A 15,238-nucleotide genomic window follows, 5' to 3' on the forward strand; every position below is an offset into this window, starting at 1 on the left:
AAGCACTGTTCAAAAATTGACTCCATACGTAACCATTTTCAAACAAGTTTCACACTTTATGAATGTTTTTTGTGTGTATTAGTACATGTTGATTTTTCTGAATTTGGTTGACTGACTGTGATTGGTTTGAAATCTGATCTGGAAACGACCAAGTGACCAATACTCACCAAGACAAACTTCAGTTTTTTTGGCATTGGGATCATGAAAAATGAATTCATGATTAGTATGTGTTGTTTGGAGGAAAAAGAATTATTTGAATATCATAAAAAAATCAACACTAAAATGTTTATGCAACTCATTTCTGTGCATAATCTACCCATAAATCAGATAATATGCCCATGTGTATAAATTATAATACACATAATGTATGTACATGTTAATTAACAAGCAACAGCTATTCTGGGAGATGGAAATGCTTTACACGAACATAGATAACTACAATTCTAAGAAGATCTGGAAATGACAAGAGAAGAAGGATCAATTTCTTTTCCCGTTAACCATGAGAGACTGAAATGGTACTCTCTTAATTTCAATGAAGGTTGAATATTCCTTGCTAATTGGTTGTTTCCATGGCTCACCGTCCATCTGCATATAAGCTTCATCCCACTCTCCTGCACGCAACTCAAATCGAATTGCTGAAGCCTACAAAGCAGCAAAAGAAGTGTCTCATTCCATCAAGTCCACCAAAAAGATGAGAAATACGCATATAATATAAGCATATGACATTCTGCACGCGCACAAGAGAGAGAACAAATCCACACATGTTAACTATAGTTTTGTTGTATCTCTTTATAATGCATGACCACATTCCCTATTACAACCTCATGTTGGTGAATGGCTTTCCTCCATTTTCTTTGAGATTTCCTCAAAAAAAAATAAAAATGAATATCTATGCAAGCCAAATTTATGTCACAAAGCTCTATTTTATCCTCCGAAAATGCAGTTCCACTATTGCATATAAATCCTTCAAGATACTACCTATTAAAACTGGAAGTATCTGTGTTGGATGTGTTCTAGTGAATGTACTTCCTCAAAGTCCATATAACATCAAACCAGATATGCTCCAGCGAAGCCAAAGCAGCTCTCTTTCAATTCTACTACCTCTTTGGAAGGGGATCGCATTAGGATGTATTAACAATTTATTGTCCATAATGAGGACAACTGGTTTATCAACCCTAATATATAACGAGAGCATCATACAGATGCCTGAAAGACCATTATCAGGTGTCTGTAGATATCCTTGCCCGATGCAAGGGCCTAACCTTAGACAGACGATGGAGAAAAACTTAGCTGGAGTTAGTACAGCAAGAGGAATTGCCTGTGATATAGTAGATAACCCTTTCCCCCTTTGTTTTTCGTTGGAAAGTCTGAGAAGCAATGCATGTAATGATTTCCATGATCATTTTTTTAAGGTTATGATTACCATGATCAAAATGTAATAGAGAGGACACATCAGGGATTAACACGTATACATCTAAATGTATTGCCTCTAAGCTGCACTAATTCTTTTTTACCAGATCTTGATAAATACCTGGGCAATGTGTTTTGCAGAAATGAGCTCAACCATAACCATAGAGGCATGCCATCCTTGTTTCAGGCCAAAAATTTCAATGCAACCATCATCTGCATGGGCTTCCACAAAACCCCTCTACAATTTCATAGGAAAACAAAAGGAATTCGTAGTTAATTTTGATGATGTATAACAGTTGATAAAATGTTCTGAGTTGGCTTTTCAACTTCAGATCAGATGTGAAGTGGCTACAACTTCCAATCGTTATCCTGAAGTTAATTGCGACCACATACTAGGTACTGATAAAGTTTGAAAAATGGAGGATATGTATTAAACTGCACTAACACATCAATTAAACTTTGTAAGGTTTAAAAATTACAAGTTGCAAAAACTTTGGGAAAAAATACCACTAGGGACTTCGGGGTTTTTGCTCAAATCATTTGTTGCTAGTAGAGGAACCACACAATATGCAGAACCTAAAACTTGAAGTGACTAGAAGCTCAATCTCTTTCTCTGATTACAGACAATACAATAAGTGGGACCTAAAACATTAAGTTATCTAGAAGCTGAAAACAGTTTTTCTGAATACGGACCAAATTCAGAATTTTTGAAAACTGAAATTTTGTACAAAGATATTTGTCTGACAGCTTAAGCAGAACAGCTAATACATTCTATTTGAACTGTTCAGCAAATTCAACTAAATAACCCTAGTTTATCATTGGTTTCAGAAATGACTAATTTACTTTGAAGAAAAAAGAATAATTCAGGAAGTATTCATTAATTATACACCAAAGCCACTGAAGTCCTTCACAGCTAACACAAAAGAATACCTTCTCCAAGTACTCTGGCTTCAAACGTCCCCATGGATTCCTTCCACCTCCATAGCTAGGGAGATTCAGAGTGACTATTGACCGAACACTACAAAAAAGACAAAACAGGAAAATGAATGCACAAGTAAAAAAAAACATTTAAAGCCAGTGTATTAGCATTGTATTTCATATTACAGAACAATATAATTGACTATTTAACAAATAATTAAAACAAAACAACATACTTGGTGTAATACCATAAGTGGGGTTTGGGGAGGGTGGCGTGCATGTAGTCTTACCCTACCTTGCAAAGGTAGAGAAACTGTTTCAAATAGACTCCTCAGCTCAAGTAAAACATTTCAAAAAAACAAGTGTGAAGCAAATACAGTAGCAAGGAAGTCAAGCTGAAAACCATAAAAAAGATGACAAAAATAACAACAAATAATACAATAACTGAAGCAAAGGAAATATCATGTAATACTAACATCGGCGAATAAGCTAGTAAGATAGTAACAATAACAATACGGGGAAGGGAACTAGACAATGATTGACTACCTATTAACTTTCAACTCTAATCCTCGACTTTCATATCTTCCTATCAAGGGTCATGTCCTCGATAAGTTGCAAGTATATCATATTCTGTCTAATCACCTTTCCCTTGACTTCTTCGACCTACCTCTACCTATTCTAATACCCACTAGCCAACCTCTCACACCTCTTCAATAGAGAATATGTGCATCTTCTCTTCACATGCCCAAACCATCTCAGTTTCGTCTCCCTCATCTTGTCCACTACGAAAATCACTCCCACCTTATCCCAGATAACTTAGTTCCTAATCCCATCTCTCTTAATATATCCACACATTCATCTCAACTCATTTCATCTACACTCATCTTTTGGACGTGCGAGTTTTTAACCAGCCAATACTCCATCTCATACAACACAGATTGTCTGACCACCACTTTATAAAACTTACCTTTAAGGCTTGGTGGCACATACTTATCACACAAGACGCCGGATGCAAACTTTCATTTTATCCACCCCATTCCAATACGACATGTAATATCATCGTCAATCTCCCAATTTTCTTGGATTATTCAAAACTTCCTTTGTTGGAGATGACTTGAGTATCAATCCTTACTTCCACATCAGCCACTAAGTTACATCACTGAACTTGCATTCCAAGTATTCTATCTTAGTCCTACTCAACTTGAACCTTTGACTCCAAGGTTTGTCTCCGAACCTCCAACCTGTCGTTAACTTTGCCGTGTGTCTCTTCAATCAAATCTATGTCATCTCCGCATACACAATGGCACCTCTTCTTGGATATGTCGTGTCAATTCATCCATCGGAAATGCAAACAGAAACGGGCTAAGAGTCGTTCCCTGGTGCAATCCCATCATGACTAGGAAGTGCTCCGAGTCTCCCTACATTGTTCTCGCTCTGGTCTTGCCTCCATCGTACATGTCCTTAATTGTCTTAATGTACGCCATAGGTACACCTTTAGCCTCCAAACATCTCCATAGATCCTTTGACATGAGCTTTTTTTATGTCAATGAAAACCATATGTAAGTCCTTCTTCTCCCTATATTGATACATCAATCTCCTAATGATATGTATGACTTCTATAGTCGACCGCCCCGGCATGAACCCAAATTTGTTCTCCGTGATAGACACACCCCTATTCATCCTCATCTCCAACACCCTCTCATAAATTTTAATATTGTGGCTTAGCAGTTTGATACCCATATAGTTGTCAAATAATAAGAACAACGAGACATATATAATAGTTAGTTATCCAAGAGATTCTGCATTACATGACAGACATAAAATACAACACTGTAATAAATATTCCAGGACAAAAATCAACCTTGAGGGAACAGAGATTTGCTCCCACTTTGAGCTGTTGACCTTCTTAACATACAGTCGCAAAATATTATTCAATCCCCTGCCATCAATAAAAGTAAGCACTGAATCTTTAAAAAAAAATATCAGAGATGAAAAGCATGATTGGGTACAACTTCAAAAATAATATCCAAGTTTATGTGTTGGAAGGAATAGGAGGGGACAAATTATACATTATTTTTTCAACAGATTATACATCACCATACATGATAAATACTGCCAGACTAATGCTGAGTTATCAATATACAGAGGGGAATATCAATTTTAAGAGAACTCCAGTAAGTGCTGCACGTCCCCTTTCCTTGAGATAGATGTGAAAACTTTTGGCGTCCTTGTTAATTAATCTAATACTACAATCAAATAGTATCAGTCACACCTTTTATTTTCAAGCCTAAGAATATATGATGTCCTGCATGCAAGGGCATACATACTGTGAATACTAGCTTTTGAAAGCAATACATGATATACTGGACAAGAGAGGATGAAACACTGACATAATTAACATAAGAAGGTACATAAGAAACATCTTTTGATAAAGCATGTGGCAACTACCAGAGTGCGATGAATTAAAAGGCATCAGGGATCAATGGGTGTTGAGGGAGTCATTCTAACCTCAAACAAGGGTCACTGCTACATGGTGTAAAGAACCAGCCTTGCGTGCAACTATATCCTGAGTAAATCAACTGTAATAAATGCTCTGTCAATAACTAGAACTTCTGTCCCAAGAAATTAAAGTAGCACTTTCGTAAAGTTACAATATCAGCTAGAAACATGAAATGTAAAAAAAAAAACTATATATGTAGGTTCAAGGTAACAAACACAAAGGGAAAATGACTAAAATACATCCTAGGATGGCAATACACTTTCAGTAAAAGAGTAGTAAAACAGATAGCAATCACTATCCACACAATGAGATATCTCAAATAAGTTCATGACACATAATTGCATGAATATAAACAGGGCCATACAACAAGACTGTTATGGAAGTTTTAGAAATTACTTAAATACACCTGCTCCTTATTTTAAGAGAAGCCGAAAAGTTTGAACTTCCTATTATAAGTAACCCAAGCACAGGAAACCAGCAGTGGTCTTAGAGATCCAAAACAGATACTTCTCATTTTTAACAGGTTTTAAGTGTATCCTGAAGGATTATATGTGAAAAGATATGGCATCTGGGCCTAACAACCCCAAAAGCTAGTTTATGAGGGAGAATTGCCCAAGTCCATATAAGCAGACCAATCCATTCCCCAACCAATGTGGGACTCTATAACCCACTCTAACACCCCCCCTCACACCCAAGCCCAAGTGGAGTGTGGACCGATAGCCCAAACTAGAAATGGGAGTGGCTCTAATACCATAAAAATATATTGCACATAGGTCTTATTATGAGGGGAAGATAGCCCAAGTCCATATAAGCAGACCACTAGTCCATTCCCCAACCAATGTGGAACTCTAACCCACTCTAACAATATGCAATAATGCAACCACAATTTTATCTATTCAACAAGGATTCGTGAAGATAAAATAAGAGTTTGGTTTGCATAGAATCAGTTTTTAAGGAAATCCCAAAGAAAATGGAGCAGCGCCATTTGGCAACATGAGGTTGATAGTTCTACCAAAAAAAAATTAGAATGTCTTCAATGCATTCTTTATGATATGTGTTGTTTGCCCACATTTCTTCATTTGACAAGCATATACACTTTCAAATTGATCGAGTGATAGGAAGGGAAAAAAGAAAGATCAAGAGATCCCTTAATAAGTACTTCAAAAAATTTAACGATCAAGGAACAAGAAGCACCAACCTTGTTTGATATGGGACCTTGTGCAAGGTATGGTTTTTCATTCCGTAAATGATGGAAGCCATATGCTACCTGTGCATCCATTCCTGCATAGAAAGTTATAGATACAAGTTATCGAACACAAACTTTATATCTTGTGGACCAAATGGGGGGAGGGGGGGAAAATGATTGTAACAACCGAATGAACAATTCTGCTTCACAAAGAGATGTTTTTGTCCTTCACAGATAAACTTATATGAAGATTTTAGAGGGATCAGTTATGAAGGCAAAAGAAGAAGGAACTCCTGCAATTTGGTGGACCGCATGGACAAAAAGAATACAGAATTCGAAGGCAAAATGTAATTAGCCTTAAACATAGGTATATCTTTTCGGTGCAGACTGGTTATTGTACATGATGTAAATGCTACTCTACATCAAATTGCTGATCCGAACTATCTGTGACATCTTCTCCAACAAAGATTAGTGCTAGTTTATTATCAATAGAATGTCACTGTAATCCTTTTTTTGATAAGGTAAGGGTTAGAATCTTACCTAGTAAAAAAAACAAAAAGAAAAAACATTTTTGCAGATTAAAACAAGTAAGAGAGTTCAGACAAGTTACACATAGATTAAAAAAATCAAAAGAAATCTCTTACAGTCATGTTTAGTTAGTACAAGATTTAAGCAAATTGCATTAGTTGACCATAAGAGAAGCCTCAACCTTTACAAATCTAAGCAAATTGCAAATATAAGAGAGGTGCTAACATAGTATTTATTCTGGCAAGCTTTTATTCTTTAGCAAACAAAACCAGCATCCATACATAAATAATTTCTCACCTGCATGTAAAGTAAGTGCAATATAAAAGTTCGAAAAGATCTCATAAGAGGGTCTAGACACTGAACTACTGAGAGGAAGGAGAATACAATCAAATACAGCTTACAAAAATCACCCTTCAAAAGGAAACATTATGGGCCTACAATAGCAAAATCATTCCGGGTAGATATTTGTAGATGCATCATCAAGTAAGAGCAGTAATGTCAATGTGAACATTACTAATTGATAAAGATGGAAAGTAGACATGAGTAAGCAGGTTGCTATGAAACATTATGGACTACCTTTATGACTTAAGATTTCAAAAGTTCACATTAATGTTAGTGATGTAAACTATTTACAAAGATTTTCCAAGATAGAAGTACACAATTGATTAGGTCTTACGCTCTCTTACAATCTAAGTTAACCCTAATGTGAAATGAGTCTTGACAGTTAATTATTACTATGATCTATTAATCACCATACCTATGCTAAAGTAATTGTAGTATACTCCTTGATAGTTGGACAACTTCTTGGGCAACTCACCATCAATTTCCAATTCCTGCACAACAAAATCACCGAAAACAAACATTACATATGCTTATCATGTGTCATTTTAAGGAAAAAGTAAAGCGTAATTTAAAAAAGAAATTCATTACAGCAGTTCCTTGACTAAACGACCATTTGGAAAGCGCATTTTATTGAAGATAAAGATGGAATAATAAAGAAAACCATTGGAGTATCAGCAAACAAATAAGACCCTAGATAAACTCAATGGAGGAAACATAAGTAATCACCCACAAAATAGTGGAACACTACTTATTCCAGTTGAGGATCTAACACGAAGGTAATTAGAAAGCAAAAGTAATTAGGCATGTCCATATATCAGTTAACAAATTTGTAAAAATAAATGTAGAATGACCTGATCAAGAGATGCATCCTCAGTAGGTTTCAGAGAATGAGGTGTTTCCAGTTTTTCCCCAGCTGGCATTGATATTAGAAGATTCCAACTGCAAATGAAAGCTATAGTTTCATGAAGTAGCTCAGAGTATAAACAAGCCACAAACTATTGAGATAGAAATTGAATAAGAAAGAGAAATGAAATGTATCCTTCCTAAAGGTAATATTTTCTGCCTATCATTAAGTTTGCTAAAAGCAAATGTTCATCAGGAGCATATTGGACATCCTACAGGCATTTTGATGTAGAAATTTTACTTCCACGAGGAAAAGGATAAAAAATAAACATTGCCAGGTAATAAAACAAAGAAAAGGAATCCATTCTTGTGCATCAAGGAGAAAATACAAGGCAAATAGTAGGGCTTCAATAAATTTGGTGGCAAGTTTTAGATTAACAATCTTTTTTTAGTAGAGATTTCAAAAAGAAAATCATAATGATTTACTTCAATCCAAAACAATCTTCAGCAATTCAATTGAACATTTTGTAAGTTAAGCAATATCATTATCATGAAACTTGAAAATATGTTTATCAAGAACTATGCATAAAGCATCACCTATCCAGACGGTTAATTGGACCTGTTGCAACTCTATCAAGAATACTTTTTGTGGCTGACTTCCAGTTAAAAGGAAATGAGCCCCCTGAAAAGTAGATTTTAGGGAAGTTCAGAAAGGCAAGACAGAACAAGAACTGAAAAATTGATGCACATAGAAGCTTACCCATCCAAAACTCCTGGATAAGTCATTTCCTGTGCCAAGTGGGATTATTCCTGTTGGTGGAACTGGCTCTCGTCCCTGTTTCTTAAGATCTCCAAGGCAGCCAAGAACCCATCCAACGGTGCCATCACCTCCAGCTGCCTGCCAAACCAGATTGAATAAATAAATCCTCAATTCCTATTTCCTTTTTGCAATAGTTTTCCAATACAAATCTATAAAATCCCAGTAAAGTGCACGTGAAAATCTCCTACTGAACTACTGAAAAGGGTCCAAATTACATGTAACATCAAATTCATACCACGACTCTTATCCTTTCACGAGTTACTTTTGCACAGCTGTCACCAAGAGCAGCAAACTTCTCCAGGCAACTCAATCCATATTGAACAAACTCATGAGGCTTCACATCTGAAAGGTCAAAAACCTGGCACGGTTTGAAGTGAAGACACAGAAAAGAGAGAAAATCAATACCATTTGACACGATTAAATATTCAACATAAATTTTACACGATATGGTTATCAATCTGGATGTTCTCATATAAAAAAAACAAATTATACCAACCAGTTATTTCCCTCCTGCTAAGCAAATATCAAAACAGAAAAGTGCCATCAAAGAAACCACAAGGCTTAAAATTTAATCCAATAAGCAATCAAATCCTTGACAAACTATATTCAGAAATAAAGATCATATTGTTCTGAATATCAATATCTAAACTATGCCCAACTGCACTAACTTCCAGTGACACATAAGATTTCATTTGCATGTCATCTAACTGGTAAGTGATAAATGGAAGATACAGAAGACAGTCAATCCCCGTTACCATTTGTCTTAATTTGTCACTTTGCCATTTCATTATGTTGTGGACTGCTCACCTCTCCAAGACAACGTTGAATGTGTCTGGATGAATATTGGTAGTTTGCTTTTTCTAATTTGATAGGTAGGTTAATACAAACTACTAATAGCCTACCTATCAAAAAAAAAAATTGATAGGTAGGCTATTAGTAGTTTGTATTAACCTAATAAAATATCCGAACCTAGTAAAAACCAGACAAACACTGTGACTGGATTCAGGACTATCCACAAAATTGCTCCTGAAGACTTTTAGACCATGAATGACTGTGTTCAGGTATCGAATTCACAAAGCAAGCAAGACCATTAAGGAAAAGAAGTTTCAAGGAGAAAGAAAAGTTAAAAGGAAGTTTTTACTAGCTACAATTAGCTCTTTTTGATTAGTCTTATGATTACGCTTAGTACATTCCAACCCTTCAACTAGTTGCAATGTTGTTCTCTTCTTCTTCTTTTTTTGGTTTATAGGAGGTCCACCAAGCTAGAGCATCTGGCCTGAAATAGGACCAACTGAAGTGCATAATCAACTTTTACTCTAAATTTGTTCAGCCATATGCTGAACAGCTTGTGTCACCTTGTTATAGTTTTCTGTTCCTTATACTGAATTAAACATACTGATTGAAATATATGCTCTGCGGAGCAATATAACACAAACTACTAACAAACTAATTCTTGTATTGTTGACAAAGTTGTGAAACAATCAAATGTCACTAGTTAATTTCCTGATTTTCAGCGTTGTAGATATAAACTTGGATGCACTTAGTATTAGCTGACTTTATAAAATGAGAACCAAAATTTACAAAAAGTGTCTTCTTTCTTAATTTGCTCAATTTAGCTCATACCATACAGCATAACCATGGCCAATTTACTCATGAAAACTTAAAACATGTCTCGATAATTCAAGCAGACATCATATTTGCAATAAAAAATAAAGCAAACACTAATAAATTATAGCATACACACAAGCTATTATAGTATATAATAACAAGCATAGTCCACGACTCCACATACACCCATGTACCAACCAAATAGTGCCACAGTCGATTCCCAAAAATTGGGAACAAAAAAAATGATTTTTTTAAAAAAAATTGCATCACTTATGTAGCTTTAGTAAGAACTCCAGTTCCATATATGCTTAAATTAGTATGTAAATTCTTTAATAAAAGAAGAAAAAAGAATTATGACCTGTTCTTCACCCATGAGTTCCTGCAGCCTAGCTTTAAGCTGTGGACCATGTCTTCCACCACTTTTAGAATTAATGAACACGATAACCGGCGCTTCCACCGGCTGAGGAATCTCAGCGCCGGCGGCATAAGCCATATCGAGATGCCGTCTTACAGTATCTACATCCTTTTTCTGTATAGCCTCCCTTATGGCCAGCCGTAAATACTCTGGCATAGTAATTCTCTTCCGTAGATCCTCTTTGGAAATCCTAACTCCGGCGAAAGTAAAACCTTTAATAGACTCTATCACCGATGATCTCCCCGACGCTGTTCTCCGACTCGCCGTCGAATCCATCTCCAACTTCAAAAATTGCACTGTGTAATTGGAATCGAAATACAGTATACGAAAGGAAAGACTGTGATGAGGCTGTGGGTTGTGACTTGTGAGAATAAGTTATTAAAGTTGAGAAGTATAACAAAAAGAAGCGCTAAAGGAGAAAATGGCACAGAGCCGAGGGAAATTGTTGACTTTCAAAAAGTGGTTTCTACTCTTACACATTTGCCCCTAACACCCACTTAAATTACCACCTCTTCGACTGACGACGATTCTTTTTCTTAAACCAAAGAAAATGTATACCACCTAATACGAGTGAAATACACATCTAAATTCTCGGCAAACTTAGAGTGTTTTCAATACTTGTCTCAAGTTTTTTAGTAAGATCTTTGAGCTTCTATTAGAGGTTGAGACTAATTATCATGTCACATGACAGATAAGAATTGTATCTAAATTTAATTATTCAAATATAGGAATATATTTTTAAGACCGTTAATAATTTGAAGAAGAAATTAATAATTTAGATCAAGTTGATTTTTATCAAATTGAACCGAATCGATTGATACAGTAGGTAGTGTTTCTAGATGACACCGAGGCGGCCGCGGAACAAGTCAAATTGCATCCGTACAACTGAAAAAGGGACCAATCTGGTCATAGTTGGACTGCTGGCACCATTGCATTATTAGTGTGTCAGTTCTTTCACTAACTTTTTCACATTATTGTAATATTATACACTCTGTATAATCAATACTCCTTCCGTCCCTATTTACTTGTCCATATTTCCTTTTTTAGTTGTTCCTATTTAGTTGTCCATTTTGACAAATCAAGAAAGGACAACAAATTTTTTCCTATTATACCCTTATTTACACTTCTTGAAAATTGTAAAAGTATATGTTGTTTCCCTCCAATTTATTTCACTTTAATTCAAATAAGTGGTTGTAATTTTGAAGTGAAAAGTTGTCATAAGGGTAAAATTGTAACTTCACTGTGCTAATCATTGTTGCCTTAATCTGTGTGCCATTTCTAAAGTGGACAACTAAAAAGGGACGGAGGGAGTATATAGGGAGTATATGTTATTATTTTCTTAGATTTTTGTACCGGTATGGGAGTGGTATTAAATTTGGACTAGCATCATAAAACAGTGAGACTTGAACTTGAGATCTCTAGTAAGAATTAATGAATACACATTAAAGATGGTGTATTGAATGGCTCATTTAGGATGACTCTTTCAATATGATTTTTTTTTCATGCCCAAGGCTCAAATTCAAGACATCTAATTAAGGCGTCAGAATAAAATAGTGCCGCCAACCTATATTGATTACCGTATATACTTTACATATAAAACTATAGTGTAGTGAAAAAACAATACATAATTATAACATGTTACTCTTCATCCTTGAACCGACATAAATAATTTAATGTATATATAGTTTTCACTCAAATTTAATTTGAGAAGCCCAAGTCCCTCTCAATAATTAGGACTTGGTTGGTTGCTTGAAAAATGCTTTTTCACAAAAAAAAAACTTGTCATTATATGTATGGCGCTATCAAGCAACGCATCAAAGAAAGCATTGAATAGTTGAACCACCAACAGCTAGATTTGATACAATATATGTATACATATAAATAGAGTTTATTCGTAGATAAACTTCTCTAATTAATATTTCATCTGTTTCAATTTATTTAGCATTAAATAAGAAGATTTTTCATTTTATTTATATATTTTATTATATATATTTTTCTCACATATTATTCTTAGGAATCGTTTAGTATGCAGATTAAATTATTCTAGAATTAAAGTTCATGAAATTATATTTTTTGGATTAATTTATCCCACCTGAGAGGTCATGCATATAACAATTCCAAGTTGGATAAGATAAGACTAAATATCTCATGATAAAATTTATATTACATGTGTTTCGTTGACAGTATAAATATGTCATGTGACTATAATCTCTAGACAAATTTATCCTCCTTGGGGATGGATAAAATAATCTCAAGTTGAATGGTAAAATAGGATATTTTATGAATTTATGTTCAATCTTGAGATATTTCATATTATTCCGCGTATCAAACGATCCCTTAATGTTAAATAACTACTCCCTCGTCCAACAATAATTCTCCACTATTAACTTGACACACACCTTAAAAAACAATAAACAATAGGGGTAATATTACTATATTATCATTTAAATATATTAAATTTAATGCTTTGTAATGTATTAGATGTTGAATAATATTTAATAACAAGGATAAAATAGACAGAAAATGATAAATTACCTCTTAATTTTCTAAATTGGACAAATATTATTGGACAATTATTTTTAAAATAGTGGATTAACAAAAAATAAACGGAGGGGGTACATAAAATAGTAATAATTAAATTTAAAAATAATACTCCCTCTGTTTTAAAAAGAAGACCTAGTTTGACTTGGAATGGAGTTTAAGAAAAAAAAGACGTTTTAATCTTGTGGTTCTTATAAATTAAAGTTATGTCAAATGTACCAAAATGTGTTTTTAATCTTGTGACCTTAAACATATCACGTGGAAAGCTGAAGTTAAAATGTTACAAAAAAAAAAGGGTAATTTTTTTAAACAGACTAAAAAGAAAACTAGGTCATTCTTTTTGAAATGGAGAGAATAATTAAATTTCGTATTTAATCAAATACTCACCCAGATTCGGATGAATAAATAAAGCAATTAATAAGCATCATAAGGTCACCTGTCTCTTTATTATTGACTTAAAGTCCACATTTACTACGTACCCAATTTTATTTATTGTATTCCTCCCCCACACACTGACACCCCTCCTCCTTTTAGTCAAAAATATACACACTAAAAAGGCAAATTCAGCTTCAGAATATATGATTTAAAAATAGTTCACATCATTTTTCATACACATGATTAATCTCAATAAATCGTAGAACTTCATGCATGTTCCAATTATTTCGATGTGTATAATTAAACGATGAGGCATATTTTATATGATTATTTTATTTGCATATAATGAACACTTATAACTACACATAGACGGAAAATATATATTTTATTATATGTTCAAGTGTTCAATTTAAACGATTCATAATTTGTTATAAAGTCCACATTTACTACGTACTCTATCTCTTTATTTATTTAGAACCACTTACACCGACACACCCCTACTTTTAGGTTGTGCTATCATAAATATATAATTCCACTTGCACTAGCAGTTGGAGAATTGAAAGTACGTATCTCAACATTTTTGACTTATATATGAAACCATAAGATTCATATATATATATATATATATATATATATATATATATATATGAAGCTAAGTCCCACATTGTTGGGTTGAGGAATTATGGACTTGACTAATTTTTTCCTCGAGAGTTAGCTTTTGGGTTTGAGTTAGACTAAAGATTTATTTCTTTACATTGATACCACAAGATCTAGAGTTAGTTTCTGGAGTTGAGTTATTCGGTGCAAGATTTATTTCTTTAGATACGATAAGATTCATTATTTCTCTCTTTACAAAATCATCACCTGTGCGTGACCTGTACAAGTACCTCCTCAAAACATTAATGTAACAGATATGTGTCCTTTTCAGGATTAATGAGCCTTGTTGAATTGCTCATACATTATTTTTTTGCACCTTACATGTTGTTAGTCGGCCTTTAATGTAACAGAGTCCGCACTCTTAATTGTCTGTTGCAGTCAGAGGTGTATCTAAGGGGGTCACCGGGTTCACGTGAACCCATGGTTCCCTCCCGAGATCATATATTGTAGTGTTATATTTATGAAAAAATATTAAAATATAGATGTGTGAACCCACACTTGAAGTATCACATAATGCGATTATGACTGGGTGCACCTCTCTCCGCGAGATTAGAAATTTGAAATTTATATTTATCTTGTTTTATTTTTCTTTCTAAAATTAGATAACACTTCTCTAAGTGGTAATTGGTGTATATATATATAAGAATTAATTTTAGACCTATAATTTTAAAAATTTAACGATTTTCAATAATAAAAATCTAAATGTCGAACCGATCAAATTTATATCATAGATCAACTTTTTTATAACTGCGCACCCATTATCTCAAATCCTGGATACGCCTCTGGTTGCAGTTAGATTATTAAGTATCAAATCCGATTGAAATGTCTTTCAAGAAGCAATGGACTGTGCTATGACCATGTAAATGGTGTATCCTACGTCTTTATTTTCGTTTTCCTTGTGATTTTTTGTGGCTAATGCAGCATGTTGTATTTTACCTTATTTCATTCTCCTTGTGCTTTTTTAGTTGACTAACATACGTGTATTCTTGTTGTGTTGTGATGGTTAGCACCCCGCCATTCTAGTTTAACATGGTTAAGAAGACTGGAAAAAAAAACGAGAAGCAGAGGAAAACATAGGTGTTTTGGAAGTTGGCA

General features: G+C 34.2%; 1 protein-coding gene across 1 annotated transcript; it reads right to left on the minus strand.

Moving 5' to 3' along the window:
* Positions 1 to 273: 273 nt before the first annotated feature.
* LOC125812936 (diacylglycerol kinase 7-like) lies at positions 274 to 10,981 on the minus strand. Its single transcript, XM_049492414.1, has 12 exons — positions 10,514 to 10,981; positions 8,783 to 8,905; positions 8,487 to 8,625; positions 8,325 to 8,409; positions 7,736 to 7,823; positions 7,300 to 7,375; positions 6,027 to 6,109; positions 4,837 to 4,907; positions 4,190 to 4,267; positions 2,341 to 2,428; positions 1,532 to 1,648; positions 274 to 642 (listed from the first exon to the last, which is right to left on the minus strand). Exons 1-12 carry the CDS (start codon positions 10,844 to 10,846, stop codon positions 478 to 480), a joined length of 1,446 nt encoding a protein of 481 aa, XP_049348371.1. The 5' UTR covers positions 10,847 to 10,981; the 3' UTR covers positions 274 to 477.
* Positions 10,982 to 15,238: the final 4,257 nt, after the last annotated feature.

Source organism: Solanum verrucosum, unplaced genomic scaffold (assembly GCF_900185275.1).
Source record: "Solanum verrucosum unplaced genomic scaffold, falcon-dt-bn FXZP01000144.1, whole genome shotgun sequence".
NCBI classification, from domain to species: domain Eukaryota; kingdom Viridiplantae; phylum Streptophyta; class Magnoliopsida; order Solanales; family Solanaceae; genus Solanum; species Solanum verrucosum.